Source organism: Triplophysa dalaica, chromosome 1, assembly GCF_015846415.1.
Source record: "Triplophysa dalaica isolate WHDGS20190420 chromosome 1, ASM1584641v1, whole genome shotgun sequence".
Classification (NCBI taxonomy): domain Eukaryota; kingdom Metazoa; phylum Chordata; class Actinopteri; order Cypriniformes; family Nemacheilidae; genus Triplophysa; species Triplophysa dalaica.
In genome coordinates, this window is record NC_079542.1 from 18130195 (window position 1) to 18151706 (window position 21512).

Sequence of the window (21512 nt, forward strand, 5' to 3'; positions counted from 1 at the left end):
CTACAATGACTTATCATGATGAAAAAGGTTTCTCTCTCTTTGTTTTACTTTGTAGCGTACGTTCTATCATCAACTAATCCTGCTTTCACCTTCTGTAGTTTCTTGACTCCAGGATCTCTGACATGCCAGGGAATACTAGTGTTCTTAACAGATAAGCCTGTGTTGCATTTAAATATACCAACACGCTAGAGCAGGTGTTTGGGTGACATGCAAGCCCGACTGTCTACAGCTACACATTGTGAATAGTGGATTTATGTCATCAACTGGATTTATATCATTTTTCAACTGAGCTACAGTTGTGTTGTGATCTGTTTGTGTTGTCCAAGCGTTGCTATGGACACTGTGATGTGCCAAAGAGTATAAAGGTCATGTGACTAACTTTACTACTGGAGCTACTTTCTCGAATGTGTCAGGGTGTACACAAGGAACGTAGAAAATAAAAATGATTAAATATACATATTTTATACATATAAAATATATTTTTTGTTAAAAGAATGGCATGTCACCATCGGTGCTGAAAATAAAAAATAAGTTCCAATTCTGGAATTGAATTCGAAAGGTTTGGAATCAGATACTTGAAATAAAAACTTAATTCCTCTGATCTATTCCTGAGTGCATATTCTCAATAAAAGCCTCTATGGAAATTAAGCATATTTTATCCCACAATGCAATATAGAAAAAAAAGAAGATATTTTAAAGAATGTTGGCAACCAAACAACTTTAAATCTACATTGTATGGACAATGAAAATTAAAAAAATATATATTGCATTATAGGTTTGAATAAATGGGATGGATTTTTGGTAAAATACTCCTTTAAAGGGATATTCCACACAAAACTGAACATTCTGCATGAATTACTAACACTCAAGTTGTTGGAAAACTGTATAAATGTATTTGTTCTGCTGTACATAAAGAAAGATATGTGGAAGAATGTAAGCAAATAAGATTTCTGGGGTAGTCAAAGAACTGTTGTTTTCCTAAATTCTTCAAAATATCTTTTGTGTTTAAAAGAACAAACAATTACACAATTTTTCAAACTATGGTTGTGCCCCAGAAATCATTTTTCTAAATATCTTTCTTTGTGTTCAACAGAACAAAGACATTTATACAGGTACTTGAAGATGCACGCGTAATTCATGACAGAATTTTCATTTTTGGGTGAAATATCCCTTTAAGAACAAATTTTCCATTTGCTCCCAATTTCATCTCCTCAATGATGTCGGTTTACCCTTTTTCTTCAGTCTACTTTTTTACTTAAAAGAAATGTTGTATATTGTTCAATTTTTCTACAGTGCAAATATTTATTGAAGGGAGGCAAATATTACAAAAATAAAACACTCGTTCTTCAGATTGTACATAATGTCTAAATTAAAATAAGAAAATGGAAACAAAATACAAAAATCACCAGAAATTCTGATTATTGATAAATAACATAATATCATATTTTTATATTGCTTCCCCCTTCCTAAATCAACATATCACTGCATTACATCTAGCAGTTTTATAGATCACAGTAAAAACCATCAATGATCTCATCAAAACTAACAAACTGAAAATGTGTGACAGGGTTTTCTAAACAGCGTGTGAGAAGGATCATTCATCAGAGTCAAAATCTTGCAGCACTGTGAAATATGCAACGTTGATTTGTTAAGTGTTATGGGTATTATAACAGAAAGCATAATGATTGTATTGTTCAAATATCATACTCTGTATCCTCTGTAGTCTGTAGTATAGAACACTTACCAAAACTTATACATGGACTTAATTCAAACAATGAGACATAAAAGCTAATTGAAAATGAAAAACATGAACAAACCTCATAATACCAATAACGGAAACAAAACTAATTAAAAAAATAAGGTGACCCTTGGATATAAAAATACTGAAAAAACTAAGACAACCAATCATTGAAAAGTGTGTTTCATCTTTTAAAAAAACTACTGTAAATATTAAACTTTGGCAATTAACATTTATAAATAAATAAAATGTGTGGAATACGTTAAAATGAAATGTGCAATGCTACATTTAGTCATAGTGACTGGAGTACTGGAATTGAGCCTAGGATTGGGATTTCACACAAAAGATTCCTTAGATGATTGTGCGTCAATGTCCATGACTTTACTTCTGATAACCTCACAAATATTTCAATACACATATTTCTGATCCGAGATCAGACCTTTAATAGCCCACTATGAGACATGTGTTCAGCAACTTTTTGAAGAGTTAAGAGTGAATGTCCTCGATCAAGGACAACCTTGTTGTTTTGACCATGCAGGAAAAGGTACAGAAATGTTGTTTGGATCCAGCATCTTTGTTGACATTCAGTGTTTCTTCCATCATGTGCATCATGTTTCTTGTGCTGCTCAAGTCTATGCAATCCTCTTCAAATGCATCTGGTGTTTTCTGATACAGAAACACGTAAAACAAGTCCTGACAAGAACCGATGTATCTCTGTAGTGTAGTAGTTCCTACGCCAGTGGGGTTCCCAATCTAAATCCAAGCTAAGAATCTTCCACACTTCTCTTTTTACCCGTTCGTTTCCTTTTCTTCATTTTGAGACCTTCTACAGCGTTTGTGCCTTCTCGAGGCACAGAACCTTCCCTGCTTTCTCGACTTGCAAACACAGATGCATTATGGGATTCCATCTCAAATCTCTGCCCTGAAGCTTTATAAGTTATCACCTTCCTCTTGGTCCTGGGCTGAGGGGAGGGTAGAGGCTGCCCAACAGCCAAGGGAGGCAAAGTGCACTGGAGGGAAGAGGGGTAAGTGGCAGAAGCAGATGTGTAGATGGCGGCTGGAGCCCCTGCCTGGGCAGCACTGCCGAGCCGTGCCATTGCTACAGGAATCTCCTCCAGAGACTCTGCGGAGTCAGAATGATACTCAGCGGGGGGGCCGGACGCCTGTACATGCGCAAGAGGGGGGAGAGCGGTCCGCAGGGGATATGCTGGGAAGGGTAAGTGTTGACCAAGAGAGGATGACACGGTGGTAGCAGCTACAGAGGACTCTAATTGTGTAAAGGAAGGACACAAATGTACAGACACAAATCACACAGGAGACTGCATACGAACTGACACCATTTAAAAAAAAAATGATATACAGTATAATACAAATGTTTTCTAAAATACAGCATAAATGCACGGTCACACTAAACTTTTCGTTCCATTGACATTCATTCATTCACCTGCAAATGCATCAGACCAGAAACGCTAGCCTGTTTGAAAATATTTCTTATTTCGCTGCATAGCAATGTTTGGTGAACTCTGACCTGCGTCACGTGAATGCGTTAGAAGATCAAAACTTCACAACATGATCTCATGGTACAGACATTTTAGATGGAGGATTCGCTCTCGCCCCCTTTTACAGCACTGTCCGACTAAATTTCACATGCTCAAGTCTAGTGTGACTATGGCATAAGAAGCTATTACATTTTAACACCAACGTGATGGGAAACTACATGCAATACTCAAAACTACTAAAATTGGGGTGAAAGAGGCTATGAAAACTCATTTGAACAATGTAAACAGAAAGTGTAAGAACATGCAACTATTTTTATTTTATCTCTTCAATGAGTGTGGTATGAACAAAATCAGGAATCAGGAAAAGAAAATAATTTATTACCAGGTAATTATGGTCTTGTACGATTTTTACAATTTACCACTTACCCTTAAGACATAAGCAAAATACAGACTGATAAATAATCTGATAAATACACTGTTTGGAAATGTCTTACCCTGCTCAGAAGTTTTTGGCATGCCTCTGGCGGCGCTGGTGTCAGTGGACCTGTCACTGCTCATCTCGGATGCAACTTTGCGTGCCTTCTTTTTTTTCTATGCAAATACATAAGAAATGTAACCACATGTTGAGGCTTAAGGAGGCTGTAGTAAACATCTGTAAAGGTATGAAGCTAAACTCAACAAATCAACAATAAGTTGTATATTTAAACTCTGAAAATTATATTGATATAAACCAGTTTTAGGTGTAGTTAGTGCTGGTGTGTGTGCTACTTTGTTGCACCTGTGTGTGTTTGTGTGAGCAAGGTGATGCTTTCGACTGTAGGACAGCAGGAAGGTGATCTTCTTCACCCATTTGTTCAGATGAGCTTCTAGCCCTGCCGTTGCCATAACGCCTGCAAGCAGATACCAAAAACTCAAAACCTATAATAAAAGTATTTTTTTAAATTATAGACACTGGAAATCTGTGTCACTGAGAAATAAGGCTGAATTACATCATATAGTATGTCCTAAACGATAACACTTTTCTTGAAGGGGTGATCATAAGACTGACATGACACCTTCATAATCATGACCTGACACATGTCATGAATATGAAGGAGATTTTATGCATGTTTTATCAAGTGTCATTCAATGGTTTATGTCATTTTTAATGCAAATATGAAATTGTTTGAGTTGTCTTAGAGACAACTTGACAAAGCAGTACATCCTAACCTGTCAGTGTCTTTGTCATGACAACTTGACATTACCAAGACAACATAACCTGTCATAAATCCGTCATAAACATGTTAATTCTTACCACTGTGGTTGAGGTCAAGAAAAGAATTTATGACACTGTTATAAAACTATTTGACGGAGTATTAACACTTAATGACATTTTAATGACAGGTTAAATTTGTTCCAATGTAGTTGAGATCAAGAAAAGTATTCATGACACTGATATAAAACTATTTGACAGCTTTTTAACTATTAATGACATTTAAATGTAACATCCTTCAACCCATATGACATAAGTATTGAAAATGTACATTTTGAGGTATTATTTAGCAAAACTAGCATGTGTTGTGATTTTATTTTCAATTCAAAATGTCGTGATAACTGTATTTACATTACACATACACATACATGCAGGCCTTTAGAGCAAGTAACGCAACACATTTATTTAATAAATAACAGAAAACACACGATACAGATACAAAACAGTTAAAATGTTTAAAACGTACAAATATTCCAAGTGTACTTGTACTTATATGAGGAACCTACGTGAAAACGATGACCATTTGCTGTCTTCCGGTTCCTGCTGTGTTTCCAGATTTTTTCAATCTTGCGGCAAGTTATGTCAGCCTTTAAAGTGAAATATCATTGGTATTCGTCTGTCTCATGACAGAAAGCGTCATTGCGTTAGCGTTGAGTGTGAAATGCTATTGGCTCTCGTTACCGATTACGCCATTCTAATGTTCCGGCTAGTTTACAGATGTGTTGATCTCCGTAAAATAATATTTGCAAAAAAAATGCGTCTGTTTTCCCGGAGTTCCTCAAACTAAGTTATCGTATGGGTTCAGTTCAGAAGGTTTGCAAAGCGACTTGTTTGTAATACGTTTATACGGTTCTGTTCATTTTATGGAATAAATATATGTACTGTAAAATTACTGGTGTGTTAAGTTTAATGGATGACAAGTGATTAGGTTTAGGTTAAGGGTAGGGATAGGTCCTCTTAAACTATCTTTGAATCTTTGACATTGGTAATGTCAAGCTGTCATGACAAAGACACTGATAGGATGTTATGTATTTCTTTATGTCAAGTTGTCATAAAGACAACTCAAACAATGTCATCTTTGCATTAAAAATGACATAAATCAGCAAAGACACTTAATGACTGTTGTCTTATAAACATGCATAACATCTTCTTCATATTCATGACGTATCATGTCCTGATTATGAAGGTGTCATGTCAGTCTTATGGAACACCCCTTCAAAATGGGGATCTGAAATGTCAAAAAATATTTATTAGACACACAAGGGGTGGAGCGAACGCAAAATTTCTTGTTGTACTGCCCATCACCCACCCATAACTGCTGATCTGTCACATCACAGTATCTCAGCAGACATTGAAGAGGAATTCAATCTACTGTCCAGGCCACTGTTGGCTTATGTCCACATGCAATCACATATCCACACCTCTTTTTAGATGTATCCTTATGATGATCTATGATCTCATCTGACAACTGACACTCCCAAAACGCAAGTCCCTTTTCTCTTTTCGGTCTTCCTCCTTTGAATCACTTCACTCTTTGTGCCACACACAATGATCGTGGTTTGCACAGGAACATATCAAACATTCACCTCATTTAACATAAGGCTTAGTGACAGTGTAAATGTTAGGCATTACAATCACAACCTCTTACATGCAAATTCTACATTGAATACCTCCTATTATAATCAAACAGAGCTGTAGCTTCACATTGTAATTGAATACGTATGGGATGGACTTCACTGATCTGTTAAATAAAGTCACTACATTGCATAAAACTGAACACGGTTTACAGCAGCTTCACAGTCAGGTCTTCACTGTATAATAACCAGGATATGTCACTGGTAGCACTGTAAATATCTTTCAATCTGCACTGTCAATAGATTCATGGGAAAGAATGTGTTTAGAAAACAGTCACTATGGCAACACTGTGAAAGCCTTCTTTGTAATTGTCATTATGAAGTTACCGTTAGTGCAGACTGGTGCTTTATTATGCAATAGGTGACAGGGACCAAACCAGACTCCGATAACTTTTTCTAAATAACTGCTTACGTTACAGGCCTGAAAATTAAAGAAAAGAATCAATGGAATATATGAGGCTATCCGATGCCTGACGAAAGACAGATTTTTAATGGCATACAATCAGATAAGAAACTAATGAATTAATTCCTAACTCTCAAAGACGTAAACTCATAAAAGCTTTGATTCTACCCTTTAAGATGATCTCTTACAGTTTTAACTTATGTCATTCCAAACCTGTTTGACTTTCTTTATTCTTTAGAACAAAAAATCTGATTGTTGGTAACTTAACAACATTGGCCCCCACGAACTGTCATTGTTAGGACACAAAATCACTTGAGACATTCTTTTAATATTTTCTTTAGTGTTCCACAGAAGAATGAGTCATATGCAGATTTTAAACAACAAGAGGGTGACTAAATGATGACAGAATTTCTAGTTTTGGGTGAACTTCATGTCAATCAGAACATGTCAATCACATTACATTACTGGTCTAGCAGGACTTACGCTGATCCTTCTTGGGACCTCATGGCGGTGGGATCTTCTACCTCCATCTCAGGGTTGGTGTAACCTAATGTTCCGGTGTAACTTACCTGTTGCTGCAGCAAAGCAATGAAACGAAAGCAATGAGAGACAGACAAGCACAAAGGTTTTTATCAGACTCTGTGATTTTGTGAGAATTGTGAGATTCTGACTAGTACAGATCAAAACTTAAAATGAATGTTCAAATATTTACTGGAGTATTTCTATTAACAGAAGCTTTCAATTCTGAACGAGTGATCAAAGTAATTGACCATGACCATTTAGCTTCTCAGGGCTTTTTCTCCGCTGTATTGTCCGTCTTTGCTAAACCTAATTTATTATAGACATCCAACCATTCAATAAACAACCATCAAGGGTTTTTTTGCAAAGAGCGTATGTATACAATTGTTTTTGTCGTTTTGAGAATAGAATCTGAGAGTATGTGCATGTAAGTCTGTGTGTCTTCTGGGTGTGTGGGGTACTGGTGGAACACGTGCACTTGTATACAGTATGTGGTGATATGTATGATTAGTGAGACGGCAGCCCTGCCCAACACAAGGATCTGTATAGCGAGCCAAAGCAAACAGTTCTTAAAGAACAGTGAAGTCACATGCACACGTCCTTTCATGAGGTGTACCACTGGGGTCAACTTACATAATCCTTGAGAAAGCATTTACTCATTTACGTCTCAACCTGTCCACATATGATAGAATCATGAAATATTGCATGCCTCTCAAGCCTTATAAAAGCATTACCACTGGTTACATTGTTTCATTTTTCTACTTTTTTGGACAAAATACATTTTGAAACTTTTCACATGGCCACTTGCCAACCATTTATAAATATTAGCAATCAATGTCCCTGGCAACCAATCTTCCACAGGCTTACTGGCAGCTTCACATCTCTCACATAATAGCTTACTTTAAAAGCTAATCCAGAGTTTGATTTTGGCTATTGGGTGGGTCTGTTTAAAAGCAATGTTATTGTTACGCCTGCTTACAGCCTTATATTTAAAGTCCAGCATTAATGGTCCTTTAAAAGAGTCTCTACAACACACAGCTTGTGTTCTGTGGTAGGAAGTGAACTCATGGTGTGTGCTCATTTCCCATTGCTCAGTGTGAGCTCAATGTGCCGCCCCTGTGTGGATTTGGCAGCAGCCTGGTGGAGACGTTTTCCTGGGAATGTGTTAATTGCTCTGAGAAGCAACTGCGCAGACGATTTCGTACCCACACTACGTTGTTTTAACAACCTGGTTTTTAAAACAACTAGGTTGCCATGATCAAGACAAACTGCCAATGCAGGCAACACTTGCTATATTTCAACACTTTGATCCAACTAGCACTTGACAGATTTATAGAAAACAAAAACACTAAAATAATTATTTAGTGCAGTCATGTATATATGTGACCCTGGATCACAAAACCAGTCTTAAGTAGCACAGGAATTTATTTAAGTAAACGCCAAAAATCCATTGTATGGGTCAAAATTATCGATTTTTCTTTTATCCTCAAAATCTTTAGGATATTAAGTAAAGATCATGTTCCATGAAGATATTTTGTACATTTCCTTACTCAAATATATAAAACTTCATTTTTTGCGAGTGGATGGCCTGCTACAGTGCCTCTGATTTACAACTAACAAGGCAATTTTCTCAATATTTGTTGTTTTTGCACCCACAGATTTTTTAATGGTTGCATCTTTGTGTATATATATATATATATTGTCCTACCCTAACAAACCATACATCACCTGACAGCTGAATAAACAAACTTTATATTGATCTAAAATTCAAAATTTCGAAAAATGTACCCATAAGACATCCAGGGTCATACATGTGTATCTCAAAATAGTATTCAAAACATTAATAAAACACAGGCAAACATCAGCTCTAATATTTTTTTTATCCTTTTTAGCCATCTTAAAATAACAAGTGAAACTTAACACAAAACTAAGTATTGTCACAATCAAACTGCTTTTGTTTATTACTAATTTCAGCTGTGCTATGCACATGTTTGTGTGGATTGTACCTTGATAAGATTTGTCTTTGGAAGGGCAGATCCATTCTCTGAAGGGGCTTTTCTGGAATCGCCAACCTCCTGTCGATGTCGCTGTTGCACAATGTACTCATAAGTACTGAGTCTGTTCCACACTGTGAAGAAAACGACCAGAAAGTCTTAAATTAAATGTCTATGCATCATTCATATGGACTATAATATTAATACAGGTACTGTAACTATATCTTATGTTAATATTTTGAAACGTCTTAAAATATGAAACTAATAATTCATAAATAACTCTGTAGCAGACTGGGAACGTCTACCTCTACCGTCATTATTTCCTCTCAATGCCCCCTTGTGGCTCATGTATTTCAATGCGATATTTTAAATCAAATATCAATTTTTTTTGGTCAATTTCAATTAGTTGAGAGGATAGTTAGCCCCTTGAGATGTAACATCTAATTTTCAAGGGGGTACTATAAACATTAAACAAAACTTTACAACATAGGCACAAGATACAAACAAACATGTAAGACAAAATATACAACACAAAAACACGCTCAACCAGTCCCCCACTGCCACATCATACTTCAAAAAAAAACAATCAACAATATCATAAACAAAAGAAAGAAAGAGAAAAAATGTAATCATAAATATACACAAGTTATTTTAAGATAAGAAAAAAAGGCTAGCCTAAAACAACATAGAGAAGATACTGATATCAAAGATTATTCCAATCAGTGGGAGCTTTATGCTGAATGGACCTACGCCCTGCTTCACTAGATATTAGGTACAATCTAGGTAAACTCCTTGTTACAAATATGGTAGAACGATTACTTCAACTACCAAAGATGCGTTTCTCGATAATCTGCCTGAATTGTCTAAAATATCCAGCATGAGTAATAACGTTGACGATTTTGACACTACTATTGAAAATTTTAACTCTACTTTCTCGGAAATATTAGACACAGTTGCTCCTCTGCGTTTAAAGAAAATTAAAAATAGCAGCCCAACACCGTGGTTTAATGAACACACTCAGACTCTAAAAAAAGCATCCCGTAAAATGGAGCGCAACTTTAAGAAAACGAATTTAGAGGTATTTCGTATAGCATGGAAGGATAGTACTCGAAATTACAGGAATGCAATAAAAACGTCTAGATCCGCCTACTTTTCAACACTAATAGAGGAAAACCATCACAACCCTAGGTTCTTATTTAACACCGTGGCTAAATTAACAAAAAATAAGTCGTCATCGACGTCAGATTCTGATTATCAGCATAACAGTGATGAATTTATGAACTACTTCACAAGTAAAATCCAAGATATAAGAGAAAAAATTATAACAATGCAACCTGTAGTGAAATCCGCTGAACAAACTAACTACAGCACCCCTAAGGAGAAATTGCAATTATTTTCTACAGTAGATCACGATGAACTGTCTAAAATCATTAAATCATCTAAATCATCAACATGCATGCTAGACCCTATACCTACAAAACTACTGAAAGAAATGCTCCCCGAAATTATAGATCCTCTTCTTAGTATTATTAACTCATCTCTGACATTAGGACATGTGCCTAAAGCATTTAAGGTGGCTGTTATAAGGCCTCTTTTAAAAAAAAAAAAACTCGACCCCAAAGAACTAGGGAATTACAGGCCTATATCGAATTTACCTTTTATATCTAAAGTTCTGGAAAAAGTAGTTTCAACTCAATTATGCTCCTTCCTCCAAAGGAATGACATTAATGATGAATTCCAGTCTGGATTTCGAGCATGTCACAGTACAGAGACTGCTTTGATCAGAGTTACAAATGATCTGCTTTTAGCGTCTGACCGTGGCTGTATTTCGTTATTGGTGCTGCTAGACCTCAGTGCTGCATTTGACACCATTGACCACAGCATACTTCTACATAGACTCGAAAATTACGTCGGCATTAACGGAATAGCATTGAAATGGTTTAAGTCTTATTTATCCGACCGTTTTCAATTTGTAGCAATAAACAATGAGGTGTCCCGCAAATCACAAGTCCAGTACGGTGTACCACAGGGCTCAGTCTTGGGACCCCTGCTCTTCGCATTATACATGCTACCTCTAGGAGATATAATAAAGCGACACGGAATTAGCTTTCACTGTTATGCTGATGATACTCAACTTTATATTTCCTCGATGCCTCATGAAACCCAGCAGTTTCATCGAATAAAGGATTGCATAGTTGACTTAAAAATGTGGATGAGTAACAATTTTTTACTACTAAACTCGGACAAAACAGAAGTGTTACTTACTGGACCGAAAACTGCTATGCGTAACAACCAAGAATACTGCTTAACGATTGACGGATGCTCCATAAAATCCTCGTCATCAGCTAAGAATCTTGGCGTTGTATTTGACAGTACTCTCTCATTTGAAAGCCATGTCGCAAACACCTGTAAAATTGCATTTTTCCATCTTAAGAATATATCTAAATTACGTCATATGCTGTCACTGTCAGATGCAGAGAAATTAATTCATGCATTCATGACATCAAGACTAGATTACTGTAATGCACTTCTAGGTGGTTGCCCTGCGGGCCTATTACAAAAACTGCAACTGGTTCAAAACGCGGCAGCTCGAGTTCTTACACGTACAAAAAAGTATGAGCATATAACCCCGGTTCTGTCAACCTTGCACTGGTTACCTATAAAGCATCGCATTAACTTTAAGATCTTGCTTATTACCTATAAAGCCCTACATGGTCTAGCGCCGCAGTATTTGAATGAACTTCTATTGTATTACAGACCACCACGTACATTACGTTCTAAGGGGTCCTGTCAGTTGGTAATACCTAGAATTTCAAAATCAAGTGCAGGTGGTAGATCCTTTTCTTATCTAGCGCCTAAACTTTGGAATATTCTTCCCTGCACGGTCCGGGAGGCAGACACACTCTGTCAGTTTAAATCTAGACTAAAGACTCATCTTTTTAATCTTGCATACACTACACCTCCATAATATTAATCCTCAGAGGATTTAGGCTGCATTATTTAGATCAACCGGAACCAGGAACACATCCAACAACAAATGATGTACTTGTTGCATCAAAGAGTGCAGAACAGTACTCTACTCTCAGCCAGTCTTGTCTCTTTGTTCCAAGGTTACCGCAGGATGCAGTTCATGCCCAGACCTGATGGCAGAGCTGAGAATGGGAAGCGGTGACCTGACAAGTGCTAAGAGGATAGAGCTGGATAAAGGACGCGACAACTTTGTTTTTTTCTACAACATTTCAAATGCTATTAGATTGTTAATGATAATCTTTAATTTTTATATTTTTATTAAGCCTTGTTGTGCAAGCACTGATGAGCTTGTGCAGAGGCAGCAGCTTTTGCCAGAGGGGAACTGGAATCCCCTGGTTGGGCCTGGGTTCCCCTGAGGTTTTTTTTCTCGATGGGAGTTTTGGGTTCCTCACCACCGTTTGCATATTGTTTTGCACTATCTGCCTGGCCGGGGGGGCTGCTTTAGAATTCATACTTGTATTAAATGTGTCTCATGTACAGCTGCTTTGTAACAATGAAAATTGTAAAAAGCGCTATATAAATAAAGTTGAGTTGAGTTGAGTTGGTACAAAAAAAGGGAATTGCACTACTCGAAATGAGTAAGAAGATCGATACAGGGTCTGTTTCAAATACCAAGGACACACATAGTGCACACATTTAAAGATAAATTAAAACCAATAAAAATTTCTTCTAGATTTAAGACCAATTGAGTTTTTGATACATATGGTAAAGATACTTATGATATGAACAACTTAAAGCAAATCTACATAAGGAGTTACAGTGAGGGAAATAATGATTTGATCCCCTGCTGATTTTGTAAGTTTGCCTAATTACAAAGAAATTAAGGGTCTACAATTTTTACGGTGGGTGTATTTTAAATGATAGTGACAGAATATAAAAAAATCAGGGGGAAAATGATATATTAAGGTTATATACGCATTTGCATTTCAGTCAGTGAAGTATTTGATCCCTGAGAAAAAATAACTTTGTACTTGGAGGAGAAACCCTTGTTGGCAAGCTCAGAGGTAAATCATTTCTAATAGTTGGTCACCAGGTTTGCACATGTGTCATGATACATTTTAGTCCACTCCTCTGTCAATCTTTACGATGTCTTGCTGTCACTCAGCAAATTGGAGTTTTAGCCTCCTTCACAGATTTTCTATAGCAATAGGTTCTAGAGACTGGCTAGGACATTTAATCTGATTCTCCTTAAACCACTCTTTGGTTGTCTTGGCAATATGTTTTGGGTCATTTTAAAGGCACATACACAGCCCATCTTCAGTGATCTAGTTAAGGGGAGAAGGTTCTCGTCCAAGATTTTACAAAACACAGGCCCGTCCCTCAGCCCCTCAATGCGGTGAAGTCATCCTTTGCCCGTAGCAGAGAAAAAGGCTGGTTAACGGTTAAACGGTCAATGTGAGCATCCCTAGTTAATTATAATAACATCCACAGCAACAGAATGTCAAATAACCATAAAAAAGATAGATCATAAGATGACTCTTGGTGTGGCCTTAGAAAATGTAATATGCATGTGGTGTTGTGTTGCCGTGGTTACAATGGCTGACACAATGCTGCATACATCCACCCCAGTTAAATGACCCTGTTGACAGCATAAAGTGGTGAATGACCTCAACTGTGAAAAATACAGTTTACTGTTGTCTCTCTTATGCAGCAGAATTAAGTCCAAACAAGACACCAAATCCAACATGTAGTCAACTCGTAGTCGCTCCTGGAGAAGCGAAAGTCATCACAAGTCTGCTGTAGTACGCGAGTCTGCTATTTACCCTGTTACCTTGTTTTAACTGTTGAACTGGACTGTTGCCTGTTGTTAGTTAAGATTATTTAGGCTTGTGTATTTAATCACTCGTTGACTGATAGTCTGAGCTTATTTATTTAATTACTCGTTGACTGATAGTCTGAGCTTATTTATTTAATTACTCGTTGACTGATTAGTAAGTTGTTAGCGTTTTTGTTGCATGGTACTGAAGTAAAGTTCCCGTTAGCCGCTCGTTGCGGCTTGACATTATAAGTTTGCACTTAAAAGCACCGACCTAGTTGATCGCTGTTTGATCTGTGGCCCATTCAAGTCGTTTCAGACTTTGTTTTGCTAATCGAGAAGGCGTGTTCTAGCTGTATTCTGTTCACGCTAATCTCATCACATACTTAAGCAGTGCCTCTGCGCTGGCGCGATAAGCGTCAGCACTCATGTTCAGCCTCCTCGTGTGAAGACCGCAAGTGTAAAGACCTGCAACTCTACCTGCGTGACTCCACCGAGCAAAGACACCGGCAAGGCACATCAGTATACTTAACATACCTTTGCTTTCATTTAATTGTCTACTAACATGTGTTTCAAGTTTATTCCTGTACTCCTCCGTAGGCAGCATTCTCACCCAAGACGCAAGGCACGACGCACACACTCTCAAGCGCGTCCCATTTACATCTCCCCTTTCACATCTCTGTCTCTCTCTATGGGTCTCTGGAACTGCCAGTCAGCTGTTAAGAAGACTGACTTCATCCATGCGTTTGCCAGCCAGTCTGACATTCACATTCTTGGTTTTACCGAGACATGGATTCGTCCTGAAGACTCCGCCACACCCGCTGCTCTCTCCACAAACTACTCATTCTCTCACTCTCCCTGCAAAACCGGAAGAGGAGGAGGCACAGGTTTGCTATCAACAATGACTGGAAATATTCCACACTATCTTCCCTATGCAACAACTATTAATTTGAATACCATGCTGTTAATATCACTTTTCCCACTCAGCTCAGCGTTGTTGTAGTTTACCGCCCCCCATGTCCTCTTCACAACTTCATTGAAGAGTAAGATGTGCTGCTCTCTTCATTCCCGGAGGATGGCGGCCCTCTTGTAGTCTTCGGGGACTTCAACATCCACTTGGAGAAACCCTATGCTTCTGACTTCCACACCCTCACCGCCTCGTTCGACCTCACGCGCCTCATCACAGACTGTACTCATAGATCAGGAAACCAGCTGGATCTCATCTACATCTGTAACTGCACCACAGAAAACATTCAAGTCACACCTCTTCACATCTCGGACCACTTCTTCATCACTTTCAACATGCTCCTTCCTACATGCACTACACTAAGACCACCACCCGTTTACTTTAGACGGAACCTTCGCTCTCTCTCCCCTAGCACACTCTCTGCTAAAGTGACATCCTTTCTTCCCTCCAACTTTGCATCTCTAGATGCTGACACTGCCACCAACACCTTAAGCTCAACACTTACATCCTGTCTAGATAACCTTGTCCTCTGTCCTCCAGACCAGCTCGTGCCACCCCCTCTTGCCCCTGGCTGTCTGGCATCATCCGTGAACAACGGAGTACACTCAGGGCTGCTGAAAGGAGATGGACCAAGACCAAGAATCCTGCTGACCTAGGGGACTACAAGTCACTCATCTTTCTCTGCTAGTCTTATCAAAGCTAAAATGTCTTTCTATACCACCAAGGTGAGCAATGCACCTAACAATCTACAGCTTTTCAAGACATTTAACTCTCTTCTTTGCCCCCCTCCTCCCACTCCCACTTCATCTTTGACTGCGGAAGACTTCGCTGTATTTTTCACTGAGAAAACATCATCGATCAGTAAACAATTTTCGGTACCTCAGACCTTGGTACACACCTCCCACACTTCAACCATCAAACTCTCCTCCTTCACCCCACTGATGGACACTGAAGTAATCAGACTTCTCTCCAGCCACCCTACCACCTCTCCCCTTGACCCAATCCCCTGTGATCTCCTTCATGCCATATCCAGCATACTCACACCTGCACTCACACATATCATCAACACCTCCCTGCTCACCGGCACTTTTCCATCCACATTCAAGCAGGCCCAGGTCACGCCCCTACTAAAGAAACCCTCATTGGACCCCTCTACTCCCGACAGTTACAGACCTGTCTCTCTCCTCCCATTCAATGCAAATACACTTGAAAGGGCAGCGTTCAACCAGGTGCCTTCCTACCTATCCAAGAACAAACTACTGGATGACAAGCAGTCTGTCCTCAAAACGAATCACTCCACCGAGACGGCACTGCAATCGGTCACAGAAGCACTGCGGCTAGCCAAGGCAGATTCTAAATCCTCGGTCCTGATTCTGCTAGACTTATCTGCAGCGTTTGACACTGTCAACCACTAGATACTGCTAGCAACCTTGTCATCACTAGGAATCTCAGGCTCCCATCTCAAGGTTGGATCACTGCAATGCTCTCCTTGCTGGTTCAGAACGCAGCAGCACGCCTCGTCGTCCAACAGCCCAAAAGGGCTCACGTGACACCACTTTTCATCTCTCTCCACTGGCTATCGGTCGAAGCCCGTATCCGATTCTAGTCACTAACGCTTGCCTACAGGACCATCAGTGGATCTGCACCAGCTTACTTTCACACCCTCCTGCACTCCAACACCCCATCAAGATCCCTGCGTTCAGCAAACCAGCGGCGTCTTGTATTGCCTTCTCATAAGGACAGTAAATCGCGTTCCCGCTCATTCTGCTTCACAACTTCTTCCTGGTGGAACATTCTTCCTAACTCTGTCCGGTCAACCACATCTCTCACAACATTAAAAAAACTCTTCTGTGAATACCTGACAGAAAAAAAAAGCAATTAAACAAATTCATTGCTAAAGTCTTCAGTAATATATGATAGGCTTGTTGCGATAGTCTGTGTCACAGCTCATACAAGTGACCACCCGCCTACCGATAACATCACTTGTCCACCGGGGGAACGAACCCACCATCATTTTTAATTTTATAGTAATAAATAACTTTGTTTAGTCAAAGACCAGACATCGAATCTGAATGCGGCTGCTGCATTCAGCATAAGAGGATCAAATTAGATTTAATTCATCATCTGAGCAGAGCAAAGTGCTGACTGACAAGACGATGGCGGAGGCTTTTCTGGCAAAGAACATATTAGAATATGTATATGCAATGTTATCAAGACCCAGTTAAGTTTTCATTTTCTATTTGTTCAAATTTTCAAAAGCCAGTGCTTTGCCATTTATTTAAAATAAATGTTTTTCGTTTCATATTTCATTCTTATTTGTTTATTTAACATAAAAGTTTTTCGTTTTGTATTCTTTTCTAATTCGTTTTTTACTTATTGCACAATGTGTGCCGTGATTACTCGTTTTGTTGTATAGGTAACTTATCTAATGTAAATGTTTTTTATTTTCCTTTTTTTATTTATTTTTTGCTTTATGTGTGGTGGAATAATTTCTTTAGTAAGGTCTGTCTTCAATATAAGGTCAAATCACACTGTACTTTTTATTAGTTTTGAGTATTTTTCTTAAGAAAGATATTGAACCCACCATTAATACAAGCAATTGCCGTTCCCAATTACCGCAATTTTAAAACTGAAAATAAATTGCGTCATGCGCACGGCCGCATCTTCGACCACCCCACAGCAAACCCCTCACCCCCGATGTCACCGGAAAAAAATGTGTTTTTACACATCAAATAACCGATGTAAAAATGAATAATACGCAACATCCCTTATATATAAGTAATCTTTGAACAAACATGTTCTACAGCTGAAGCTAATTTCACTGCAGATGGTAAAAAGTCAGAAGCACACTATTCAGAGATTTTTACTTACGTCAGATGTGTAAATGTGAAGCTAATATTAAAGAAATAAGAATGCAGTTTGGTGAGTGCGGCCTCATAAGTGTACTTACTGAGGTATACGTGGAAGCAGAGTAGGTGGCCAAGCAAAAGTGCAGATAAAAGTCCCACAGCAATGGCGACTCCTGCCAGAGCAGGGATGGCTGGACCTGCCGTGGTGACTGGAGCCACAGGCAGAAAGACAAACCACACCACAGACTCATTCTTTACTGCAGAAAAAGAGAAATGAAGCAGCTGACAGACTTGACATGCGTTGGTGTGTGTAGATTCATCGACTTTGAAAATGTGTCATTTACCCTGTTGAAAGTGCTTGTCTGATCGGAGTTTTGATGGGTCCAAAAAGAACTCTATGAAGACAAAACTGGCAATAACTACAACTAAAACAATCCCAAGAAGAGCGGAAATCACACTGTTGATAAATAGCCTGTCAGGACAAAGAGAAATAAGACGTTAATTGAGAGAATATGATTTACAGTAAATGTCATTGAGTCTATGCAGGTTTTTAGTCAGCAAAGTCATCTAAGGATGTCAGTTAATATATTCAGTCAGATGTTACCAGACATACTTAAAACATATTTTTTTTGCATAAACAAAGCTTACATCAGCTATACAGCACTTCATTAAGACATTATTCACGCCGCATGTGGCATCATCACGTGATATGGATGTTTTTATTTAATGAAAAGTCATATGTTTCATTATAAGTGTATGACTGTTTACTTGTAATGGTAAGCAACAGCACTTGACCACATAATCGCTTTACCACTTCCTAATAAGATATTACCATCAATGTCATATAAACATATTTTTTTCATGGCAGTAAACTGGCTACAGTGAGAAATTAGTCTAGCACATAAAAAATAGCCATAATATTAAAGCAGACATACTCTCTAGTAACTGCCGTCCACAGAAACAACAGGTGGTGACAGTCAGATCCGCATAATGCCCTAAAAAACCGAGGAAGTCAAAATGACTCACCAGTAGTTTCTGCTGCCCACACAATTGTTCAACCATCTGCAGTGGTGATCAAAGCTCGCCACACATTTATTACACGCACTACAATGTTTTGATTTAGGGCCCCTGGAAAAGAAAAATAGAAGGAATTGATCATTAAAAAAACTGTGGAGAAAATATGTCTGCTTTTCAAGTGGAAAAGATACAAGCGAGTTGTGACAGAGTGATGTTTGGAGGTGGCCCTCTTGGTCAACCTAGACAATTTTGTTGGGGGGTATGTTGCTCAGGCCAGGGAGACAAGACTGAGAAAGCAGGTTGTGCAATTCCTCTTCCTTGTGTTTCATGCACACACAACAATAGATAAACAGACAAAAACATCTTTCTGTACTTACACATCCACTTCACAGAGGTAGCAGTGACAGTTCTCAATGACATGTGCATGCTTTGTGCGGTCGAACACCGGCAGGGGTCCCTTGTAACTCTTAGCTCTGACATTGTAGTCTGCAGGGTCGATAGAGATCGCCATCAGGTGCATGAACAGGTGACAGACAAATGTGATCACTGTACACTGAGCTCTGAGTTAAAGATTTACTAATGTTCTTAATAAGCGAACACTAAGAGGCTAAAAAAACATCCTAAATTACCCGTCAGAATAGTTGAACACCACAGATTATCACAAAGTTTTGAAATGATTGAACAGAGATCCACATGACAAACTACACAATAAGGATACAACATATCCAGCTGGGATCCAGTGTGTGGGTAGCAAAGGCACAAACACACCAAAGCCAGTTACAGCAAAGTATAAATAAAGCAGCCAGGCCAGCAACTGGAAGGGGTGTGGGGGCCAGCTCCAACCATTGGTTCGAGAGCACAGAGGCACATCGGCTCGCCTGGGTGCCCCTTCCCTCACTGGGGCTGTGCGGTTTGAGTTCTTACTGCAGACATCCATGAGAAGGGAGCCTCCTTTCTTTACTTCTGACATTAAAGTATTAAATCAAAATGTAACAAATCAAGTTTGAATAGTTATGTTTTTTAAATAATGACATCATATAAAAACAGCATTTTATTTTATATTGTTTAGCTCAACTCACCTGTTCATTTATTGATGACTGTGCATTGTGCTGTTCCTCCGCATCTAGATCCACAGCACATTTCTGCAAACATTACCTACACTTCCTTTTCATTCCAGAAAAACCTCCCCTAACCTGACACTTCATTCTTCAAACGTGGGGCTAACTCTCATTTAAACACAATACAAACATCTGTTAACCGACGGTAGACTGAGAGCAGAAGAGGTGGATCAGTAACCCGTCTCACATCACACATAAAGGCAATTCATAAGCGAGTATCGTCTTGATGTCGTCATTAACCTGCCATCGTGAGCTAGACCAACAAGTAATGTAAAAATGATTGAAAAACAGCGTTATGTAAGGACGACATTAAACGAGACTGATTCTACGGTTAACGGTTACTGATCATATGACAAACGAATCACATCTTATTCCGCTAAACTCACAATCTGACTATCTGTCGGTCGATTAAAAAAGCAGCTGATACACGCGTTTATTACAGACTTGTAAAAGGTTGTGAAATTACTAATTTAAAAACGTTTCACGATAAATAAACGGCACTGGATCATTTAGGCATTTAGTCATAATTTCCCAACATCACATTGGACCGACGCACATACATCCGGGAAAACCGTTATACAGTGTTTCAGAATAAAAGTCTCACTGTTAAAAATAAATAAATAAATATTTTAATGTCACAGTGAAGCATTGAAAACGTCAGTTGTTTAATTTAGAAAAGAAGCTTCTGTTGGTTTTATACTATTTCATTAGAAGTCGGTTGTTTTTCCCCCTCGTTCCCTTTACAGCGGGGAACGAGACAGGGGTGTCCACTTTCCCCCTTATTGTTTTGTCTATCTCTCGAACCCTTAGCACAAGCCATCAGGAAATCTGAAGTATCGATTAAGATTCATGACCATAATCATTGTATTTCATTATACGCTGATGATATTATTCTATATTTAGACCACTTTGATGTTTCAGTCTCTAGTGTAATTAAGGAGTTTGATAATTTTAGTAGCCTATCAGGATATAAAATAAATTGGAACAAATCCGCTTTAATGCCAATTAACAATGTTAAGGTTCATTTTTCTATTCCCTCATTTATCCCTATCAAGGAATCTTTCATCTATTTGGGCATTACCATATATAAAAACATTCATAAGATTGCCAGAGACAATTTTAATAACATTTTAGTTAAGGTCAAAAATGACATTCAAAGATGGAAGAATCTTAAAGTCTCTCCAAGGAAGAATCTCCACTGTTAAGATGAATTTGTTACCTCGATTTAATTTTTTTTTCTCTATGCTACCACTTTCTCCCCCTCCAGGTTACTTTAAGGAGATCAACTCCGTAATTTCTAAGTTTATCTGGAACGATAAATGTCCCAGAATTAAATTTACCACATTGCAACATCCTAATAGCGCAGGAGGACTGGCTGTACCAAATTTTTAATTATATTATTGGTCGTTCCAGCTTAAGGCCCTTCATAATTGGGTTGATCCTCAATCTACAGTTTCATGGAGGGGGATCGAAGCTGACAAGGTTAAACCAAATAGACTTCAAGATATCTTATTTACTGGCACAGGAAAAAAGGGGATAATTATAAATTTGGTCCGGTTGTGGCTAACTCTATTAAAATCTGGAAAACGGTTGAACGTCGGATAGGTGGACCCTTCAAATTCTGTAACAGTACACCTTTATGGCACAATTTGAACTTTGTATGTGGTAATCGTCCATTTGTCCAACCCTCTTGGTCCTCTTTAGGGGTGAACACGTGCGGTGATATGTATGATAAC

The 21512-nt window shown here is 38.5% G+C and overlaps 1 protein-coding gene across 2 annotated transcripts; it reads right to left on the reverse strand.

Annotated features, from left to right (window-relative positions):
* Positions 1-441: 441 nt before the first annotated feature.
* On the reverse strand, positions 442-20327 carry zdhhc1 (zinc finger DHHC-type containing 1). 2 transcript variants are annotated; one of them, XM_056743845.1, is made up of 11 exons: positions 19738-20327; positions 19377-19618; positions 19036-19211; positions 18668-18769; positions 17986-18113; positions 17743-17898; positions 9052-9173; positions 7010-7101; positions 4016-4127; positions 3732-3828; positions 442-3005 (listed from the first exon to the last, which is right to left on the reverse strand). In XM_056743845.1, the coding sequence occupies exons 2-11, from the start codon at positions 19593-19595 to the stop codon at positions 2503-2505; spliced, it is 1707 nt and encodes a 568-aa protein (XP_056599823.1). In that variant the 5' UTR covers positions 19596-19618; positions 19738-20327; the 3' UTR covers positions 442-2502. The 2 variants fall into 2 exon arrangements, with proteins under 2 accessions (XP_056599823.1, XP_056599815.1); XM_056743837.1 differs by having other exon boundaries at positions 19377-19621.
* Between the last annotated feature and the right edge of the window lie 1185 nt (positions 20328-21512).